Here is a 23,532-nt window from a genome sequence, read left to right on the forward strand (position 1 = left end):
ATCGGTAATTACGGTTCGAGTCCTGCATCGTTCATAAAATTTTGTTTTTGCAAATTTTATTTGTAAATTATAAATAATTTCGAGGTTGATAACATAAAGATTGTTAATTTATTTAGATTAGATATGTAATGAAAACATCATGAAATTATTTTATTCAGTACTATTGTTCTACACTTCCATCATATATAAAATATTTGTTTTGTTAATAAACATGTACTCTTATACTCTTATCACCCCATAACATTTTTTTATATATAATGCTAAAATTATTTTTAAATCACAAACATACGGCAGTAATTCAATGGTTCAAGAAATGTATAATTACAAATTAAAATTAAAAAAAAAAAACAAACATATTATTCTTAATGTGAGTATAAAACTTCCCAGAGAACATAATACAATGTTTTAAGCTGTATTTTCTTTTCAGGTGAAACACCAGCTGCGATGCAGCACGGTAATAACTCCTCAACAACCTCCAACTGTGTTTATTTCGTGAAGTATTTAATAATATTTTTATCTCTGCGAACAATTTTCGCAGAACTCAAAAATTAAATACGCCTGTTAAATATTTAACTCACAAATTTCACTTGTTGAAGACACTTGCTCATATTATTAGGAACAAAATATATCATATAATGAGTTTCTTGCTACTTCTTCTCATTAGCTTAACCCTTTACGAAGTAGCGGTAGATTCAATAAGAAAAAATTTTATTTTGACATTCATATGTGTCATTTCCGTGACTTACCTGAATAAAGTGATTTTGATTTGATTAATATTGTTTATCTAATTTATGGATTATGTTCTTGCTTATTTAAAAATTGGAGAGGATAAAGGGTCTGTCGAGTTGAAACAAGTTGCTCATATGATAAAATCTAAGATCATTTATGCGTCTAGATAGACTGTTACAGCTGTGAAAATGTATAAAAATGTTGAGGTTGATCGTTAACCTCTATTATGACCAATGCACGCATACTAACACAAAGTGACATACATATCGCGAGTGTAAGACGTAGCTTGTCAAGCACACCAAAATAATAAACCTGGCCTGTTTTCATCAGTTGTCTGGTAGCAAGAGGCTCTTATCTATATCTACATCTGTTGGAAGTCCTATATAGCATTGTTTCACTGACCATGGCTCATACGAATTTGCGATACAATTTCAACGCTCGGATGAATACATATTATTGATAAAACGCTCAAACGGGAACTAGTTAACTATAGTTCTTTATTTAAATCTCGACCGACGCAACGCGATAATCGTTGGTTTGTATTTGCGATGGTTAGTTAAGACGAACACTTAAAAGTTTCGTACCTGATTAATGTTAATAAACAAATTATTACTGCATTAAAATTGTTCAAACTGTCTATATATACTTAAAATGTGGAACTTAAATTGAGAAGAATACTTAAAAAAATACTTATATTCATTAAAACGTAATATTGTTTACATGAGATGTGTCATAAGTGTCATTTTGTCACTTATCTGTCATATTTTTTCTATTCAATTTCCGGTAACATTATTATGTTACCTGCGGCTGCTTATTAGCAGCAGCAATAATAGACAATACATTCAGCTACAGGTGAAACCCGCTCGTAAGTCGAAAGGGGGGGGGGGTGTGCAAATGTCGCTGCAACATTTGAAAGCTACTCATCTGGGTCACACACTTCACTGGTGGATACTTCACACCCGGTACATGTGACAAGGCCTTTAGGGATTCCTTTAACCCCTCAGAAAATGTTCCATGCAAGTACTTGAATCTATGCATGCTCTTACTACGAACATAAATACTGACTGACAAACACCAAACTATGTATACTGTAATTTATTCATAATTATTGATAGAGATATCTTTAAATTGAAATAAGTGTAAATAATTTTCTGCTATCCTTTTCAAGAAATTATTACAATAAACTATCTTAAGCGGGGTTTTCACTATCTGCGTACACTCTGATCGAGTGCACTCGTAAGTGGAAGGCAACATAAAAGTATCCTTCTGATTTACATATACTCGAGTCCAGTGATTGCCTTATTAAACATTATATATGATATAACTAATAGGTGCTAGGTATGTACTTAAGTAGTAACACATAGCTTAATGGCTGAAATATTAAGTTAGTAATAAAATAATTGTTCTACCCGCAGCCACACTAAGTCTTTTGATTGAGTGCTACAAATGATTTCGTCCCTAATAAATGTGGAGGTAAAGGAATTAATTTACATTTTATTTATTAACTTTAAACTCGAGATCAATAAAGTACCTAAAAATACAGATATGACGAAGTAATACCTGTTAGAGCCAAACTAATAGTTCACCACTTTTTCTCAGATGACGCCATTTTGTTTCATTAAAATAATTCGAGTGCACTCGGAATGTAAGAGCCCCGCTATACCACAGAATGTAATAAAAGTAATCAGGTTTCTTCCTTTTTTTTGTAAAATAAATTGTAATTATCCATTTATGAAGATTTGTATATTAAGGAGACAATAACTCTGTTGAATTGCAACTAATATTTTATCCGGTTAAAATAATGGTGTATTAATATAATATCATTAAATGTCGTCCTAATAAAGATAATGTGTTAAGAATATAGATTTATAAAATTGTAAATATAGAATTCTCAATAAAGATGATAATCATATGAATATAATATCAATATATATATTATAGTACCGTCGAAGATTTTATATACCTAATCTATTATATATTTATGCTGTTATTATGTTAATGGAAAAAGTCATGATTGAAAAACAAAATTTATAATTTCGTCATTACTCGAGTTCGTTGACGCGGTTGAAATAAGATTCATTTATTTAATAAAGAAGGTTCATTCAGAAATCGTGAACTCTTTGATTAATTTCATATTTTTTTTAAATGAGAACGAAACTATAAAAGAGTTAAGGATTTCCTGAGCTTTCAAACACAAACATCTATTTTAATGTGAATTATTTTCTTTATAAATAAAGCCAACTGTCAGTATATAATATTATGCTACCAAAGCATGCTATCAGTATATCTTGAAGTAAATTTGTTTTTATGTCTTTTTTATTAAATTTAAAAAGTGTTTTGTTATATTATTGCTACTCTTAGATTGAGGATTGGTCTCCGCTGCGCTCCAACTACATTCCGCACTACCTAAGAACAATAGCTTATTTACTACGGCAACTATTAGATGCTTGTGTGCGTGGCATCTTGACACTCAATGACATCTTTCAATTTTAGTAACAAACGCTTCGAGTTATTTATCATTGAAATTAATAAACTACATACTGATGATAATTAATGTGATCCCAGTGTCTTTCTTATTTATTGTAGTATTATTATTACAAAGATTTCGTATGATTCCCGGCATTTTAGTTTCAATTATTAGCAAAGCTTAACAGAACATGAGGCACGTCAACGTCATACATTGTTCGAGACGGGCACGAGTACTCTGGCACGAGTACTCCCACTTGGGCGTAGTATTAGTTGCCGCACTTTGCGACTACGCCCTGCAGTATTTAATAGGAGCGTAGCGGAGACCAATCCTTAATGTAAGTTAGTACTACTTGTATTATAATATAATTAGTGACAGTCATATTATTTTCATTGTACTAAGCTCTTATATACTGTTAAAATATCAAGTCGACAATAGTGTTCAGTTGTAAAAATCATATTGTATTCTTAATGTAAAGTTGTCTATACCATTATAATAAATGATTTTCAATTAAAGTGCCAATTCCTTGCTTGTTTTATTTAAATATTTTAAAAATTAACAATATTCACTTTTTCCTTTCACGCCGTTTCGCCAAGAGGCAAGAGGCAAGTATGAGTGGAGGTGATCACTTATCAGTAAGTATTCACCTGCAAGCATTTTCGTCGGCATTATCATCATCTTCATCAGCCGCAAGACGTCCACTGCTAGACAAAGGCCTCCCCAAAGATAAGGTTGACCAGATCGTCGGTCCATCTTGTGGGGGCCTACCAACACTGCGTCTGTCGGTACGTGTTCGCCATTCTAGGACTTTACTGCCCCAACGGCGATCTTTCCGTCGAACTATGTGCCCTGCCCACTGCCACTTCAGTTTCGCAATCATGTAGGCAATGTCGGTGACTTTGGTTCTCTTGCGTATCTCCTCATTTCTGATTTCATTTTCATTTCGTCGCTATATAGCCTTTTCTGTATCTAAACCATTACTTTCGCTTTAATTCCTGTCACCAAAAGCAGCGTAAGTATATTTAAAACACAAGAAAACTCATAACAATTGGATAACAACACATATATGTAATAGCTATCCTAGGTCATAAAGAATCATTATAAAATAAAAAAAAAAATAACATTTAGACTGTTGCTTCTCAGTATATTCTTCATAATGTTCTATATGTTCATAAGCACAATGAGGAATTTGCTAGAAACTGTGACAATCATAATGTTAACACGAGGAACAAACATAAGCTTGCTTTGCCTACTACTTGGGACTCGAACCCACGAACTCCGGCGTTACGTGCCGGTGCTCTAACCAACTGAGCTAACCGTTCGAGTGTCGTATCGTTATAAAATCTTGTACGCTTTAATCAACTCTCAGGTAGTGGCTTCATTTACAGGATCTACTTTACAGTTGAAAACCTGCTCAACCCCAATATTTGCATATTAGGAAATAGACTTGAGATGTCGCTCTTGTAAATCTAAACAATTTGTTATGTTTTTAAAGTGATAACCCTCACTTCTAGGATTAATACACAAATAAAATTTGAAAAACAACAAAATTTTAATAACGATGCGGGAGTCGAGCCCACAACCTCCGGCGTTCCGTGACGGTGCTCTAACCAACTGAGCTAACCGTTCGAGTGTCGTATCGTTATAAAATCTTGCATGCTTTGTTTAAATACTACCAATTAATTATCGATCACATTAATACGTGGGTTTATTGTCATAATACGTGGTTAACACTGAAAATGTTTAGAACTGGCCAGTATGAAACATTACTAATGAAAACTTTTATTGAATTTCAATTTTAGAATACTTTGGTAACCAAATGTTGCATTCATTTGTCATTTGTTTTTGTGAATTTTCGGCAATTCTAAAACTCTTGTTACACATGAAAATGAACCTAACGCGAGAAAATTTTCGGTCAATGATTTATTATGACTTTCGTTATGGGCTCAACAACAAAGCTATGATAGGCTGCGATTAGCTTTTCTTAATGAAGCCCCATCTCGTGCCACTATTTACAATTGGTTTAACGAGTTTAAACGTGGATGTAGCAATCTCGATGATCCGCGTGAGGGACGTCCTTTAACACCGACTACTGATGATAACATCAGTGCTGTGCGATGCATGATAGAGGAAGATAAAAAAGTGACCTATCAGCAGATACGGACAAGCCTAGGCATTGGTATGAGTCAAGTTTAAAAAATATTACATGAACATTTAAGCTTCATGAAGCTTTGTACCAGATGGATTCCCCATACCTTAACCAACGACCAGAAACACCTTCGCATGGACAGATGTCGCCAAATGTTAGATAAGTTCAACAGCGGTGACTCAAATGCTTTATTTGACATCGTCACAGGTGATGAAAGCTGGATATGGCTACGAACCCGAAAACAAAAGACAATCAGTTCAGTGGGTGTTTCCTTTCGAGGATCGGCCAACTAAGGTAAAGAAAGCAAGAAGTCAAGGAAAAAAGATGATTGCCTCATTCTTTGGTCGGAAAGGTCATTTCGCGACAGTTGAGCTAAAAGATGGTAGGACAGTTACTGCAGACTGGTATGGCAATCGCTGTTTGCCTGTTGTCTTGTAAAAATTCGACAGCAGCGCCCTCGAAGCAGGATCCTCCTTCACCATGACAATGTTTTAGCGCACTCCGCAAAAATGACTGTTGAATATTTGACTGTGGCAGGTGTCGAGATAATGAGTCATCCGCCATACATTCCTGACCTGGCGCCCTGCGACGTTTATTTATTCCCAAGAACTAAATCTAAAATTCAAGATATTTGCTTTACGAGCCCTTAAGAAGCGGTGAAAGCGTACGAAAATGTCAGAGAAGAGACCCCTGAGGAAGCATGAGCCCATTGCTTTTCCCAGTGGTTCTATCGAAGTGTAGAGAGGAACGGAGATTACTTCGAAAAACAATAAAAGTATTGGCAACTTTCTACATTAAGCCGTTTTTCATTTTCTAAACATTTTCAGTGTTACCTAGTTATAATATATTATGTTAAAACTCTTAGTACTTTTCATATTTTGATTTAATTTCAATCTTTGAATAACTTTTTCAATTTACCTAACTAATTATAGGAACCTACTACTTAATGCTTGGTGGAATAAAAGGGCGCCGTTGTACATCTCGTTGGCCTCTGAGGCAATGGAGCATCTAACTGATAAATCGCTTTTCATAAATCTTAAATACACACGAGATGATGGCCTCTACATTAATAAACAAGTTAATTTATTTGTATGTCTCTTGTTAGCAGTAATTTATAAGTTATGGCATCCCATAACTAACCCATCGGTTACTTATTATTCAAATAATTAACAACTTTATAAGTTTATCTAGAGTTAAATGCGGTTAATTTGAATTGATAACTATACAAATTAATGACGATAAAATATCTATATTTGGATATTTTACAATCGTATTTTTTACCATGAATATTTAATTTCTTGAAGTCTTTCAACATAAACATTTCGAGAAAACATTCGAAATTTTTTGAAAATTTCAAACGACTGTAAATATGACTCAATATGTATTAAAAAAACCATTAGAGGAATTTACTATTTTAAAAGTAATCATTAATAAATATACTAACATCTTAAGATAAAATCAAGGTGCCTGCGAATTTTCAACAACAGAACTTTGGAAGTGTAACTTGAAAGACAATTAAATTACAACGATGGAAAGAAGTGGTGTACTTTTAAATACATACCTAGGTATCAAACTCATTTTTTTTATGACAATAAGGGACGAGACGAGCAGGACGTTCATCAGATGGTAATTGATACACCCTGCCCATTCAAAAGGATTCTTGAAAAAACCAAAAATTCCGAGCGGCACAACAATTGTATCGTCACAGGTGATGAAAGCTGGATATATTGCTACGAACCTGAAACCAAAAGACAATCATCAATCTCAGTGGGTGTTTCCTTTCGAGGATCGGCCAACTAAGGTAAAGAAAGGAAGAAGTCAAGGAAAAAAGATGATTGCCTCATTCTTTGGTCGGAAAGGTCATTTCGAGATAGTTGTGCTAGAAGATGGAAGGACAGTTACTGCAGACAGGTACGTGAATCGCTGTTTACCTGTTGTCTTTGAAAAAATTCGGCAGCAGCGCCCTCGAAGCAGGATCTTCCTTCACCACGACAATGCTTCAGCGTACTCCGCAAAACGGACTGTTGAATATTTGACTATGGCAGGTGTCGAGATAATGAGTCATCCGCCATACAGTCCTGATGTGGCGCCCTGCGACTTTTATTTATTCCCAAGAACTATAGATAAAATTCGAGGTATTACAAACATTTAATCCTTATTGAGCTGTGTACTTCATTGTGTGTCATCGTTATGTAAAATAAAACACTAAAATGTTTTAAGCAGCATTATTATGTATGCAACACTAGTATAATATTATGCTTTAAAAAGTAAAAGGCCAGCTGATATAACCTCAAAAAATATAAATTTAAGTCTAAACTTCATTGTACGGAATACAATTTATTATATTTAAAAATAATAGTTGTTCTTATATATCATATCATCACATTTTGACTTTAATAACTAGTAAAGTATCTGTATTGATCTTGATTGAACAGCATTCGAAACGCTTTGAAGTATACACAAAATTACAGGAAGGTTATCATTGATAGCGATAGTTTAACACGATTTTTATCATAATATGGGCCAACAGGCCTGGTGTTTAGGAAACTGTGATATCTTTTTGCGTCGTGTACAAACTAGCAGCGAATACTATGTCTCGTTTTATAGCAGTCGAAGCTTCCATCATCTTGGCTTGAAGCTAAGGGTCACCTATAGCGACCGCTGCATCCTTCACGTCCACCAACAACTCGTGCAACTGCTGTATACACCTCATAATAATTCCTTCCTGCACATCCGTGAGGTCCATGATCTCTGCGAAGGGTTTCTCCACGGCCCACTCGTATACAACACGAACTAGGCCAAAGTTCAAACCCTCATGCTGGCCTTCTAATTGGGACACACCGTATTTACCTTAAATTTTTGACAACTCATCTTGAATTTCTGCGATAGTCTTCACTCCTTCCACCAGCGCCGCCTTACGAGCCCTGAAGACGCGGTGAAAGCGTACGAAAATGCCATAGAAGAGATCCCTAAGGAAGAATGGGCCCACTGCTTTTCTCAGTGGTTCCATCGAATGCGACGATGTGGAAAGAGGAACGGAGATTGCTTTGAAAAACAATAAAAGTATTGGCAATTTTCTACATTATGCTTTATTTCATTTTCTAAACAGTTCTATTGTTACCTAGGTACATTGTGGCTTGCAATGAACTTTTTTCCACGACAACTTTGGTTTATATTGTTTGGTATGCGGCGAGCTTCCTTGTGCGGTGATCCAGGACGATACGTCATGGTACCTTTAAAAAGTGCGTACACTTTTCTAAAAGGCCGGAAATAGCTTCTGTGATTCCCCAGTGCACACATTTCGTGTGTCACAGCCACTTTTTTCCGAAACCATATTGTTGAAACTTGGAAAGGAAATACAATCTGTGAACCGTCTTCAGATTTTCATACAAAAAATAGAAAGAAAAACAATTTAAAATTTGGGTTCTCCCCATATCTGGATAGGTCTTCAAAAATGATATTGAGTTGTCTAATATCATTTTTTTAAACTGAATAGTTTGCGCGAGAGACACTTCAAAGTGGCAAATTGTGTATAACTTCTAAAATAAGAGAATGATAAAACAAAAAAAATATATGATGTACATCCCACCGAGCAAACTTAAAGGAGTTTTTTTATTACTATTGGCATTGCATATTGGCAATCACCATATTTTACAAGATTATAGCCGTCACCTGTCAATCCCTCAATGACTGCACGATTCATACAATGGAGTGAATGGTTATTTTCTTAGAGAGCTAGGCTGGTGTAGCCGAACACAAAAATATAAAATTTAGTAAATATGTGCGCCTGTTTGCTTTTTTGTACACGATAATTTATGAAACTTGTGGAAAAACTTTCACGAATGCTTTCAGCAAAGCCTGGAGCAAAATTAAGCTGTTTTTGATCAAAATCGGTGTATGGGAAAAAGTTATGTTGATCCAAAGTTGATTAACAAGAGGTGGGGACAACATAAATGCTTCATTTTATGATATACTTAGTCTGGCTTTAAAGACTGTTACAATTAAAATTAAACAAAATATTACATTTATTGTATATAAAACACGTATACGTGTATAAAACACTATATCCAGATAAATTGTAAGAAATTTAAAAAATTAAGAATAAAATGTGTTATCCAGTTATAAAACGAATATCACTTATCATATTAAACACTTCAATTTTTTACAAAACTCACAAAGAACATCAGCAGATTTATTAAAGACGAAATTAAGATTTTGCCTTGTGTATGTTAAAATGAAGAAGATATAGAGAAAGTATATTTAAATGTACTAGCTGACCCTACAGACTTTGTTTTCTATGAATTTGTCATTAATATTTTATAACATCAAGAATTATTTCGTAAAATATGCTCCCTGTTGTTATAATGAAATTGTTTCACACCAGAACTGTCAAACCGAGCGTCAATAAATTCTCTCATAGAAAATATGTCCATCCAAAACAAATATTGGAGATAAAAATAATTATGAGTTCCAAATCGAAACAAAAGCTATTTTATATCTCAAGATGGACTCCACTACACTCCATGAAGTAATTATTACCTATTAAAATTCGTTAATTATTTTAGAAGTTCACTGGAAACAAACATCAGGACACTGGATTTATATAATATATTATGATAATAGAATACTATATTTCTGTTACCGTGAGAAATTATTTCATAAACTTTGCTAAGCACATGCACGCCGAATATAATATCTTCCTATTTTAATAAAACGACCCCCGTCATAAGTCATTCATCACTTCTAACACCGACCAGAAATCATTTAAAATACACAATAATCGCTTTTCATAATTTATCATCCCTTTCAAATAATACAATGGCTCGAATCGGAAGGTGCCGGTAGAGTTTTCAATTTATTGCTTCTCAATTCATTGCGCTTGATCGATCGACTGTTTTATATTTGAACGGTTCTGCTTCTGACTGAAATGTAAAGGTGTTTTCTATTACACGTTCTTAATATTTCAGCTACTTTAGTCAAGTATATAAAACTAGGCCTGTAATTTACATACTATCCGGGTCTGCTTCTAATCAATTTGGTCAGTAAATTATTATATTATAATATTTTTATACATATATACGAGCGTGTTGGATTATTAAGCTTTATTATGATAATTTTAAAATAGAAGTAATTAACACTGAATAAATCCTAATGTAAATAATTCAAACTTAAAAGAGTTATTTTTTAACATCTTAAAACTAAATAGTAGCTTATTTGTATTTTAAAACCAATACAGCCAATTAGAGCTAGTTCCTGATTGGTTCGACTGTTCGAGCTAGGATTGCCAACCTAACTCTATTAAGGTTTCGTTGGTGCAGCGCAGTGGTGATTTGACATTTGGCTCGTAGCTGCTGTACCGAACGGACACGTCATAGTAAAGTACTTATAATTATGATTCATTATTTTCTTTTCTGATATTACTATCCCTTCAGATACTTATTAATAATCTAATAGCATCACCTTGTGAATATTAAATGAGGCTAATAGGTGTTATCTTAGTATTTTCACAAAAGTACAATTTATTAAGGATTCCTCTAAGTAGCTATTCTATCAAGCGCGTGCACAAATGCACACCTACCCACTTACATGCAGTACACTCTTTGACTTCGCGTCCTATTGGTAACCATGGCATATAGACTGGTTGCCTACAAGACAGACTATGCTTAGTGTAGGGTCTAAAATATAATAATAATATAAATATAAATAATAATATAAATAATATACAACCATTGATATAAAATACTGTTTAAATGATTAAAACGTGAGGCAACGAAAAGTGGGGTTGAATACATGACAAAACGTAACATATAATGTAAACAATAATTATAATAATACGGTTTTTATTTATTATAAAAGTAATTTATTCAAACCATACAAATGCGTATCTGTCAGTCGCAACCCACCTCGTGAATAGATATTGAGACGACAATGATTTATTTTTTACATGTAATTTATTATTTTTTACATGTATGGTATATCACAATGGGAGGCTCCTTTGCGCAGGATGCCGGCCCTTTTGTGGTTCTTTGTGCATTCTCCACGCCTCTGGGCCCCACGGCCCAAGTATCTCGACACCAAACGGCACAAAGATGTTTAACTCACTGAGACCGACACATAATTATTAATTAATCACGTGTATCAAATAGAAACAAAACTTACATTTCAACTTATCCATTTTATCTTGCATTTAATCAGAACATGGCTATACTACTTACCAGTGGGAGGCCCTTTTGCAGAGGATGCCGGCTACATTAATAAAATTATATTTTATTATATATATAAATATGTTATTATATAATAAATATATTATTATAATAAATAATTAATAAATATAAATATATATAATAATAAAGCCAACGGTACCCATTTCTGTCGTAAAGCAGTAATGTGTAACCTTGATTGCTTCACGGCACTGTTTTTCAGTTTGTAGGGCGCCCTTGCTAGTGAAATTACCGGGCAAATGAGACTAAACATCTTATGTCTCAAGGTGACAAGCGCAATTGTAGTGCCGCTCGGAATTTTTGGGTTTTTCAAGAATCCTGAGCGGCACTGCATTATTATTATTTTTATATGAGACCGGGGGGGCAAACGGGCAAGAGGCTCACGGGATGGGGAGAGGTGAGGCAACCGCCCATGGACATCCGCAACAACAGGTGTGTCGAGAAATGCGTTGCCGGCCTTTAAGGTGGGAGTATGCTTTTTTCTTGAAGGTCCTTAAGTCGTATCTGTTCGGGAAATCCGCTGCCGGTGGTTGATTCCTCAAAGTCACAGACACTTTGTGGAGTCAGCAACCAAGAAGGAGAGAGGAGAGGCGACAAAGAAATTGCGGACAAAACGCGCGGTTGTGGAATGCCAGACGTCTACGTGATGCGGATGGTACTTTGCACGTAATGTCCGGTAGTGGAATTCAGCCGCTGGAATCAACCCGAACAGCTCCTCTGAACACTCCCCGTGATAAATGCGGTAGAAGATGCAGAGAGAACCCACATCTCTACGCAATGCTAGAGAATCAAGCCGATTGGAGATGACTTGATCGTCGATGATTCGAGCCGCTCTTCGTTGTATGCGGTCAAATGGAAGAAGCTGGTACTGGGGAGCACCCTCCCAGAGGTGAGAACAGTACTCCATGTGAGGCCGAATTTTCGCCTTATAAAGTTGCAGGCGGTGGCTTTTAGTGAAGTACTGTCTCGCCTTACTAAGTACACCAAGCTTTTTTGAGGCCAGTTTGGCCTTCTCTTCCAAGTGACCACGGAACTGAACTTCGCTCGATATATCGACGCCAAGTATGCCAATACAGGCTGTGGCAGTTAGAGGAGTGTTCTCGAATCGAGGGTATACGACAAAGGGAGACTTTTAAGTGGTGAACACACAAACTTGTGTCTTCTTGGGGTTGAATTGGACTAAATTTTGTCGGCCCCATTCCGAGACTTTGCAAAGCATAGTCTTTAGTCTTTTAGTCTTTTAGTCTTCTTCTTAGTCAAACGGCCGGTGTAGGAAGCATACCCTGTGCTGGTGTCCGTAAAGCAATAAATATTGCTGATTTGTAGCATATCATTGATATGCAGAAGAAACAGCGTAGGGGATAGCACGCAGCCTTGCGGGACAGCAGCGTTTATGGGTTTTAAGTCGGAGCATGCACCGTTGATAACAAATTTGATGCTCCGATCAGCCAAAACGCTAGTGACCTATTTGCACAACTTCTCGGCAAGCCCATAGGATGGCAGTTTCGCTATAAGCGCTTTATGCCACACCCGATCGAAGGCCTTCGCTATGTCCAAACTCACCGCCAACACCTCTCCCTTCGACTCAACCGCTTGCGTCCATTTATGGGTGAGGTATGCAAGAAGATCATCAGCTGAGCGACCCTGATGGAAACCGTACTGGCAGTCACTGATCAGCTGGTGCCCCTCTAGGTATCCCAAGAGCTGGCGGTTGATGATCGACTCCATTACTTTGGAGAAAATGGAGGTAATGGCAATGGGGCGGTAGTTGGACGGATCTGAGTGTACACCTTTCTTAGGGATCGGGTGCACTGAAGCCACCTTCCATAATTTCGGGACTACGCCTGATGAGTAGGAGATCCGGAAAAGACGGGTTAGGACCGGCGACAGTTCCGGAGCACGTGTCCGCAGCACTATCGGGGGAATGCCATCAGGCCCACTCGATTTGTGAATGTCCAAGGTGAGAAGCGCCTTAAGCACGGCGCCATGCTGGATTTTTACCTCCGGCATGTATGACTCGCACCGCGAAATATGCGGTGGTGGTGCACCTTGGTCATCCAGAGTCGAGTTGGACGCGAAGAGGGAGCCCAGAAGATCAGCTTTCTAGATTCTAGATCTTCATTCGCGTCATGGGCCAGCGAGTCATCATCCCTGTGCAGTGGCGGAATGGCTGGCTGGCAGAAGTTGGCCGCCTTGGCGAGCGAACAGAACGCACGAGTTCCCGAGGAAAGGCGTGCAAGTCTCTCGCCAATTCTGCCAATGTACTTCGACTTCGTGTCAGTAATAACTCTTTTGAAGGACCGGGAGGCATGAATGAAGTGTTTTTTAAGTTCGCTGGAATTTACATCCTTAGATACCACCGCATTGACCCAAGCCTGATAGCACTCCTGCTTTCGGCGAGAGGCCATTTTGCAGGAGCGGTCAAACCATGGTTGGGACCTGAAGAGAGCAGGGCCGGCTTCGCCGTCTCCAGATGAAAGTGGACGGCATTTAAATTTGAGCGAAGCCCCCTGATGTTGCAAAAGTCCACAGCGAGTGTGGAGGAGGGTGATTTGAGCCTCCTGCTCTGTTTGCCCCGAGTCAGCGCAGATTTGCCCCCTCCAGAAGACTCGGGGCAGCCTGGGCAACCACTATTAGGTACAGACCCTAATTGGGGACGGATTCTCCAGGGCTGCATAGCCTGGTACCGTCCTGGAGTAGTCTATTTTTAGTCCGTGCTGCCATTTGTATTTGGTAGGGGGGGTGTAGGCCTTCAGATACCCCACTCAGCGGACGAAACACAGCGGCATAGCCGCTATTTCACGCCGGTTTCGAGTGGGGGAGTGGTATTTCTCCGGGCATGCCGGCCCAATTCGGTTGTCCGTTTAGTTAGTCCGTGAGGACCCAACATGGCATTACCACTCCTAAAATAATAGGCAGGGTGCATCAAATACCGTCAGCTGAACGTCCTGCTCGTCCCGTCTCTTATATTGTCATAAAAATATATCTATACACATAATAAAATCGTCACGAAGTAAAAAATTCGAGTATGAAGCAATCAAGCGATTTTCAGATTTATTATATCCAATTATTATAAAATTTAGTCCTTGCTAAAAAGCATAAACAGAATTTTATAACTATATCGAAACAAATAAGACCATACCCTAATGTCCTTTACATAACAGCTCCACTGAGGAAACAATGTCATCCAATAAACATTGTCTTGGCGTAATCTGTAGTTTGTTAATTCATTAGTAAAATTAATTTCTGAGCTCCAAGATTTAGTACAATTTAATTAAATGTTACAAATATTTACTTTGGTGAAAGCATTTGTAAATTACTACAGCTTTTAGATTATAACTCTCAAATTAATTACAGTATTGTCTTGCGTCACACATTCAGAAATACTGGATTTGAACGAATGAACGATATTATGCGATTATTTTTACTATCTTGATCCACATAATATAGTGTATGACAATTTCTTGAATAAATTTTATTCAATTTTAGGATTCGGTAGCCAAATGGCAAACAACGGAAGCCATTATATAGATTCGTCATGTCTGTCTGTCCTTGTATGTCACAGCTACTTTTTTTACGAAACTATAAGAACTATGCTGTTGAAATTTGGTAAATAGATGTATTCTGTGAACTGCATTAAGATTTTTACACAAAAATAGAAAAAAAAACAACAAACTTTGGGGGTGCCAGACTTACAACTGAAACACAAATATTATTTTTCATCAAACCCATTCGTGTGAGGACTTCAAAACTGATATTGAGGTTTCTAAACTGAATAGTTTGCGCGAGCGACATTTTCAAGGTCGTAATATGTGTCCTCCTGTCATTTCTAAAATAAGAGAATGATAAAAAAAAATATATCATATGATACATCATCATCATCATCAATGTACACATTACCATACAAACTTCCACCGAAAATTGGTTTGAACGAGATATAGAAAGTAGTGTTTTTAATACGTATGAATGATGAGTGTTCATTTAGACTGTATGATTTTGAGCAAAGATTTTTTGCCTTCTCCATTTAAATTATTTAATATCATTTTCCTTTCCATATAACTTTTATATTATGTTACTACTACGGAACCCTTCATGGGCGAGTCTGACTCGCACCCGGCCGCTTTTTTAATTATGTCATCTGTCATAATTCTTTGGTGACTATCTTTAATGAGTAACCTTACTCATTAACAGTACAAGAGACAACAAATGATAGATTACTTTATCTATTATGATGTGCATATTTTATCATTTTACATTGTGCATATATTTTATCTTTTCTTACTTCTCCATATACATAAATCTTAACACTAAAATAAAATGATTCCTACATTTAAGCTTAGAGTGCTTTATTATTAATCGTAGCCTGCTCCTAAACTTATCATCAAAAAGACCAATAAATGTAAAATTGTTCATTTTATAACACTTCGAAACCTAGTAGATAGATGCTCTTGCTGTTAGGCAAAGCATGACAACAGGACAGGTTTATTCCTTTGGTGTGCATGACTGCTACGTCTCAAACTCGGGATAAAGTCATTTTGATTGCGTGCGTGCGTTGCTGAAAATAGAGGTAAACAGTTCACCGCAATTTTTTTTCGACGTGTTCATAGCTGTTACAGTTTATCTAGTTGTATAAATTATCTAAGTTGGTTTCTTTCAGTTAATCAACTTTATCACTATAATATATTATTGACATTATCTTAGATCTATGTTACTTTTCAAGATCAGAATCACCCATAGCGAAATGCCTCGGACCTGGGTAGAATTCTATTTTCCATATGCAAGTACCAGTGCGAGGCTCCTTTGCACAGAGTGCCAGCTAGATTATGGGTACCCCAAACGGCACCTATCTCTGCCGTGAAGCAGTAATGTCTAAGCAGTACTGTTTCGGTCAGAAGGGCGACGTAGCTATTGAAATTACTGGGCAAACGAGACTTAACATCTTATGTCTCAAGGAGATGAGCGCAATTGTAGTGCTGCTTAGAATTATTGTATTTTTCAAGAATCCTGTGCGGTACTGGCCAGGGCGTATCTATTACCATCAGCTGAACGTTCTGCTCGTCCCGTCTATAATATACCTACTTCATACTCAACAATAAGTGCCATTTTAAACTTACTCCTGAAGTGTTGCATAACAGTTTCACCACCAAGCATATTGTATTCATACTTATAATTACCGGATCAAGTTCCCTAGTCATCGATTCCTCAGAGCTTAGCACTAACACAGAGAGTAGGTATTCAAATCGAGCCACATAGACGTATTATGTATTTGAATTGGATTAAATTGCGAAACCTTCTAACACGGAATAACAAACAGGCCACCTCTTAATATGGATTATTCGCAAGTGTTTGGCATACATCCAGAATAATTTAAGCTGTATATTAATCCGGCCAAAGGAAAATAACTCAATTATTTCATAGATTCTTTTTTAATCTTACTAGATTCATTGCTTGTAAAATTGAATTTGGCCAAGTTTTCGCATGGGAGAGTTTCGTTGCGTGATGTTAATATTAATTGGTTTGCATTATAAAGTTATAGTAAGGGAATATCTTATGGGTCCGCGTGATCAACATGGCCTAAACCCAAACATAAAACTGACGCATACAATAAATAAATAATTAAAAAATAAATATAATATAGTAGAGACTTTTTGGATCGGTGAAATCTCGTGAGTTGACATTCCCGAAATGCTTATATCAGTATATCGGTAGCTCAGCTGACGTCCTAAAATACGTTTAACGTAATTATTACTGTGTATACCTTATAAACAAAATTTAAAGGATTTAGTGAAAATTGTGTATACGTAGGTCACATTAAAAGTTTTGCGTAAAACAAAGTTTCATGCAATATAAACATTTTTTAAAACAGGAGGACCACAGATCCGCATGTTTTTTACGTGCTGATTGGACGCTATCACTGCCTCTTTGGAATTAGTAAATGTGAAATCTCTCATGAAATAATTTTACCACACATTATTTTGGTTGACGGCAGTTGAAGGCCGCCCTTCACGAAATTCTTCATGTATTAATTAATTATTAATTCAGCAAACCATCGCCTCACGGTGCTCAAACAAGGTGCTTCTCTCCTAATAGCATTTTTAAGACGAGCGGTACAGTCTTGTGGAGAGTGAGAACTTTTAAAATCATAAAAAAACATCACTCTTAAATCTTTTCCACTTCCATTTTCGTTGCGTACTGTAGAACTTTGAGGTGTGATAAAAAACAATTGACAAATGGGATATCATTGTTTGCCAATTGTTTTTTTATTACTAAGAAGCAATGTTTGCAACGTTTCAAAAAATATAACATTCGAAATTCAAATAGTTCCAATTACCTAGAAGTGCAAATCTTTTGGTGTGCCCCATGTATACTGTGCATTGTTGAAATAGTATTTTTGTTTGATTAATATATTATTGAAAATAAGTTTAAAAATAAATGCAGAGTGCAGAGAACGAATTTGGGAAATTTTGATATTCCAAGATGGCCGTCCAAAAAATATCAAATTAAAATGACGGTTCAGATAATTTTAATGTCAATTTTTTAAATTGATTTATTCATATTCACTACCACATCTTTAAACACAGTAATTGACGTTCAAATATATATTTGTGGATCAGTCAAGTCATCATTATAAAAGATGAAAAGATATTTTTATGTACATCAAAGCTTCAATTCTATTCCATTTCCCTTCCTTTCATTTTGCAAGTAATTCTCCCACTAGAGCTAGTGATGCGTTTAGTGTCTTACTTTAATAGCAGTTCTAGCATGTTTATTTCTCTCTTTTCATTTAATGAGCTAACTAATTATCACATCAAAGTATTATCGGAAATGTTTATGTTGTGCCTTGTTTGAAAATAAATTATGCGTCCAGCGACAATTTAATGTAAATTAACTAAATAGAGGCCTCGAATAGAAGATTATTTTGATGATATAGCTGCAAATACAGATGACGTGCTTTTGAACAATGAAAATTATATTATCAAATGTAATATACTATGTTATATTATGATGTTAAAGACTTTATGAAATGTATAATAATACGTGAGTATCGATCCCTACTCTGTGGTATAATATACTAGCTGACCCAGCAAACGTTGTAATTGCCATAGAAACTAAAGAAAATGTTTTTCAATGAAAAAAATTTTTGGTGTCTAAAAGTAGATGACGACCTACAAAATTTATCCATCTTGCAACCCTATTGCGTGTGGGTGTCTACGATCAGAGAATTGAAAATTTGAAGTTGTATGTATTTTTCAATACTGAATCATATAAAATATAAATTCAAAAAGTTAAAATAATATTTAAGGGCACCCTTGTCATATAAGGATGTGAAAAATAGATATTGTTCGATTCTCACACCTACAACAACTAACACAAAATTTCATTCAAATCGGTTTAGACACAAGAATTTTAAATATTAGATGACAGATCTATTGAAGTCTGCTTTCATGTAAAATATAATAAAAATCCGATCGGTGTAAAATTTAAAAAAAAAATTATGAATTTCAAATATAGATATATATACACACCGGCACAATTAGCGGAACACAAAAAAAGCAGGATTTTAAAATCTTTTACTTGAGGAACTGGCTAGTTATAATATTTTTTTAATTTATTGTCAAATTTGAAAATAGAAAATTAGATGACATACACTTTTTTCATTCATTTGTTTTATTTTCCCGAACAATACGTTTTGTCAACTTGTTCGAGTAATAACTACGTAATTGTAATTTTTTTGAAAAATTGCACTTAATGGTTTTTTATAAATTTGTTATTCTATAGGCAATTTTATTTATTAAAAGCTCTTTATTATGCCTGACTTAACATCACTGGAAATCATTAGGGCTGATGAAATGAGAAGAAATGGCCATACCTACAGATCGATTGCCTCAAGGCTTCGTCGACCAGGATCAACGATTCATCGCAGCATCCAGCGGTACAGATCAACTTATTCTCTTGTGAGGAGGAGGGGTCAAGGTAGAAAAAGATGTACATCGAGGCGAGATGACAGTTTTTACAACTTGGAGTTCGTAGGAATACGTGATTAACGGCTGTACAAGCTCGAAATGAACTGGAAGACGTTCGAGGAGTACGAGTAAGTGAGCGTACAGTTCGCAGGAGATTTGAAGAAGTTGGTTTAGGGTCGTAAAACTTGAGAGACGTCACCGCGTAAACCGATTAAGCTATGCGCAAGAACATCGTCATTGGGATTTGAACGAATGGCAGCAGGTTCTCTTTACTGATGAGTGCAGAGTTCTTTTAAAACAGATCGATGGGAGACAGCGAATATGGAGACGCAAAGGAGAACGCCACATACAGTCTAATTTTGAACACACAGTGGCTTATGGTGGCGGCTCGATTATGGTTTGGGGAGTGATACGTTTGGGAGCTCGCACGGAGTTAGTGATAGTCACAGGAGGGACCATGACAGCAGTTCGATACATCAGAGACATTTTAGTAGAACATGTTGTACCATTTGCCCCATTTATTGGTGATGACTTTATTCTAATACAAGATAATGCTCGTGCTCATAGTGCACAATCGGTACAGGCATATCTGAGCCACGTAGGTATGCCGGTGATGCAGTGGCCAGCAAATTCCCCCGATATGAATCCGATAGAGCATGTCTGGGACTTTCTAAAAAGAAGGGTTAAATCCAGAATGCCACCCCTCAACAATCTGAATGAACTTGGAAACGAATTACTTGAGGAGTGGGAGCGGTTGCCTCAAGAAATCATCAATAACATAATCTGTAGCATGCCCAGACGAATGGAAACCGTAATCCGAGCAAGAGGGGGAAACAGTCGTTATTAATTTTCCTTTAATTTTATTGTTAAATCAATTAATTTTTACTTTTTTTTATTTATGTGATGGTTCATAATCATCTAAAAATTTCACTTATTTCAAATTTCTTTATTTTTCAATAAAAAATAACGAAGACTTTTCAAAGTCGTTGTTAAAAGATGTTAATCAATTTGTTATTTTGTGTCTGATTACATTTTCGTCAAATATATGCGTTAATATCTCATAGTCTCACTTTTTTTTCTGTTTCGCTAATTGTGCCGGTGTGTATATAATATATTATGATGTTTATGTAACAGGTGGAAAAATGAGGTTTTCGTTACCTCTGTTTTCTCGCAACACTGGAACGGTGTCGGTCTTTAAGGCTCATTTATTTATCCGAAGATTTTAAATTATATCAATATTTGACTTTATTGTTGTAACAATTTTTGATTGATCTAAATCAATTTTGTATTTCTTGTCTCTTAAATCGACCACATGGTTTCTAACCTTTCAACTTTTCTACCCGCTAAATAACGTTAGTTAGTCATTTTCATACAAACCTTCCGCCCGCTTATTTGTAAATGACACACTGTCAACCCCATTGTCACATCAAAACGAAGACACTCTGAGGATGTGTAGTATGAATTTGCTTTTTCTACATCCATATAAAGTCTTAGTTGAATGTAAATAAACAATGCATATTGTGACAGTTAAATCACAATTCAATGTAAATTCGATATCTACTGTGTTGTTTGTCTGTATTATTGCAAACTCGATACCGCACTACCTAAGAACAATAGCTTAATATTACGGCAACAATATTAGATGCTTATGTGCGTGGCATCTTGACACTCAATGGCATCTTTCAAATTTTGTAAAATACGCTTCGTGTTATTTTACATTTAAATTAATAAAGTACAAAATATTTACTGGTGATATGTGATCTTTATCTTTATCTTTATGTATCTTTCTTATCTCTTGTAATATTATTTTTACAAAGTTTTACTACGCAACCCGGCATTTTAGTTTCAAGTAGTAGCAGAGTTTAACAGAACATGTGGCACGTCAACGTCACACATTGTTTGAGACTGGCTCGAGTACGACCACTTGGTTGTAGTATTTACAATTTAGCGACTACCCCTGCGGTATATAGATCTATCCTTAATCTAAGATTGCAGCGAATGTTTGAATAATAATAGCATGCAAAAGGGGACGGAGTTCAGAGCGGCTTCTGAATAAAATATTGTTCTCATTAATATCAGTTAAGTTACTACTAAATAATGTTTTGATTGCTACGTATTTATATATAGGTAATAAAGAATTTTTAAGATACAAAATGTACAAAAGCTAGTTAAAGAAAAACACGTGGATCATTATTATTTCTCCTAAACCTTCAAAAGTTTGTTTGCAATTAAAACAACTTTTTCGTATTCACTCTGAATTCATGTTTTGTATATTTGCTTTGTTATTAATTATTGTAGGTATTAATTTTAGCTTTTAAAGTTGTTTCGCCTATTCAGAGATTTAAATATTTAAAGAATTAAAATTAGCACCATACCTTTACTCATTATTGTATTGTCCTCATGTAGTTCTTTTATCTCAATATATATTTTATTTGTGTATTTTATATTAGCATAATTTCTACGTGAATCAATCTTAAAACATTTTTTATGCCTATTAGATAAGTCGAGTTTATAACATGATGACAAGAAAGGTAAAAAATGAATGTATGTCGAAATTAAAAAATATTTATGTGGCTTGGCAATCGATACAGAATTACTAGCACCAAATTTTAAGGTGCATGAACATGAAGAGACGTCAGAGTACTTACGCATAAAGCACCATAAAATATATCTTATATACTTGATATACAAAATAATAGTTTTATAAATCTGTGTCGCATAAAGTCTTGACCTATTTTGTTGCGGCTTTTAACGCTCGAGACGTGACGTTTTCCTTGTTTTTCAGTTTCTAATTGGACAAGATTTTGTAAAATAATTGCGAGGGCATTCCGCTTTATTTGACGTCAAATATGTACTGTGTCTTGAGTAGTACTTTTGACGTATAAGAGCACTTTTCACCGAGACAATACTTAAATTTATTTATTGCTTGAATTCAACTTCAAATTCATATATATTTTTTTTTTTCAATATCGGATTTTAAATCACTTATTCAACGTCAAAAACTACCTGATCTTTTAAATTTATGTCTCTGACCTGAGAAGAATGGACCTAAGAAACTCACCAGTCACTCACCTAAGTGCACAGGATTCCGGCTAGATTATGGGTACAACAACGGCGCCAATTTCTGCCGTAAAGCAGTATTGTGTAAACATTATTGTGTTTCGGTGTGAAGAGCACTGTAGCTAGTGAAATTACTGGGAATATGAGACTCAACATCTTATATCTCAAGGTGACGAGCGCAATTGTAGTGCTGCTCAGAATTTTTGTGTTTTTCAAGAATCCTGAGCGGCACGGCATTGTAAAGGGCAGGGCGTATCAATTACCATCAAATGCACGTCCTAGTCGCCTCGTCCGTTATTTTCATAAAAAGAACTCAGCGAACTTCTTTTTCTGTTAATTAGATTACAGTACATTATAAAATTTATTATTTAACTAACCTGAGGGCGATCGCACCATTCCCAAAAGTCATTTATGTTATAGCAACCGTTACCACATAAAAGTTCCTTAACTTTTTTTTAAATATCGTAACACTTTTGTTTTGTATATTCTGGGATCATGAATGCTACATTTATTTTGAAATTTTCAGAGAGAAGCAGGTGAAAATTCAGTTCCAATATTTGATCGACACATACTAGCGAAGTAATAATTAGGTATGTTAAAGAAAAAAAAATCAAGGAAAGTATTGACTTTAAAAATACAAATTTGAATGAATGAATAAATTTTACGTGAGTGTCGCGGTACACTCGTTTGGAACGAATTTTCTTTCCTTATATTATGTTATAATAATAATAATTGTTATTATTATTGATAAACGTATTTATTATTGACTAGCTTTTACCCGCGAATTCGTGCGCGTGCAATAGTCACTATGGGTGGTAAGGAAGTGACACAAGATTACTATTTAAAAATGTATTTATTGCTTTTCGAAGTATTCTCCGCGAAATTTGACACATTTTTCATACGATGGAACCAATCATTGAAGCAAATTCCAGTCGGAAGTTG

The 23,532-nt window shown here is 35.5% G+C and overlaps 1 protein-coding gene across 3 annotated transcripts in view; it reads left to right on the top strand.

Moving 5' to 3' along the window:
- Window positions 1-23,532, top strand: part of LOC126973119 (uncharacterized) — a 610,257-nt gene that overhangs the window by 72,293 nt on the left and 514,432 nt on the right. For 2 of the 3 annotated variants that reach the window (XM_050820264.1, XM_050820263.1), the window contains one exon: window positions 428-3,721. The exons of the other annotated variant lie outside the window; for it this stretch is intronic. In XM_050820264.1, coding sequence (XP_050676221.1) covers window positions 428-552 — 125 coding nt within the window. In that variant the 3' untranslated portion in view covers window positions 553-3,721. Of the gene's footprint in view, window positions 1-427; window positions 3,722-23,532 lie in introns of those variants that run through there. 3 annotated transcript variants of the gene reach the window in all.

The sequence above is a fragment of the Leptidea sinapis genome, chromosome 28 (assembly GCF_905404315.1).
Source record: "Leptidea sinapis chromosome 28, ilLepSina1.1, whole genome shotgun sequence".
Classification (NCBI taxonomy): Eukaryota; Metazoa; Arthropoda; class Insecta; order Lepidoptera; family Pieridae; genus Leptidea; species Leptidea sinapis.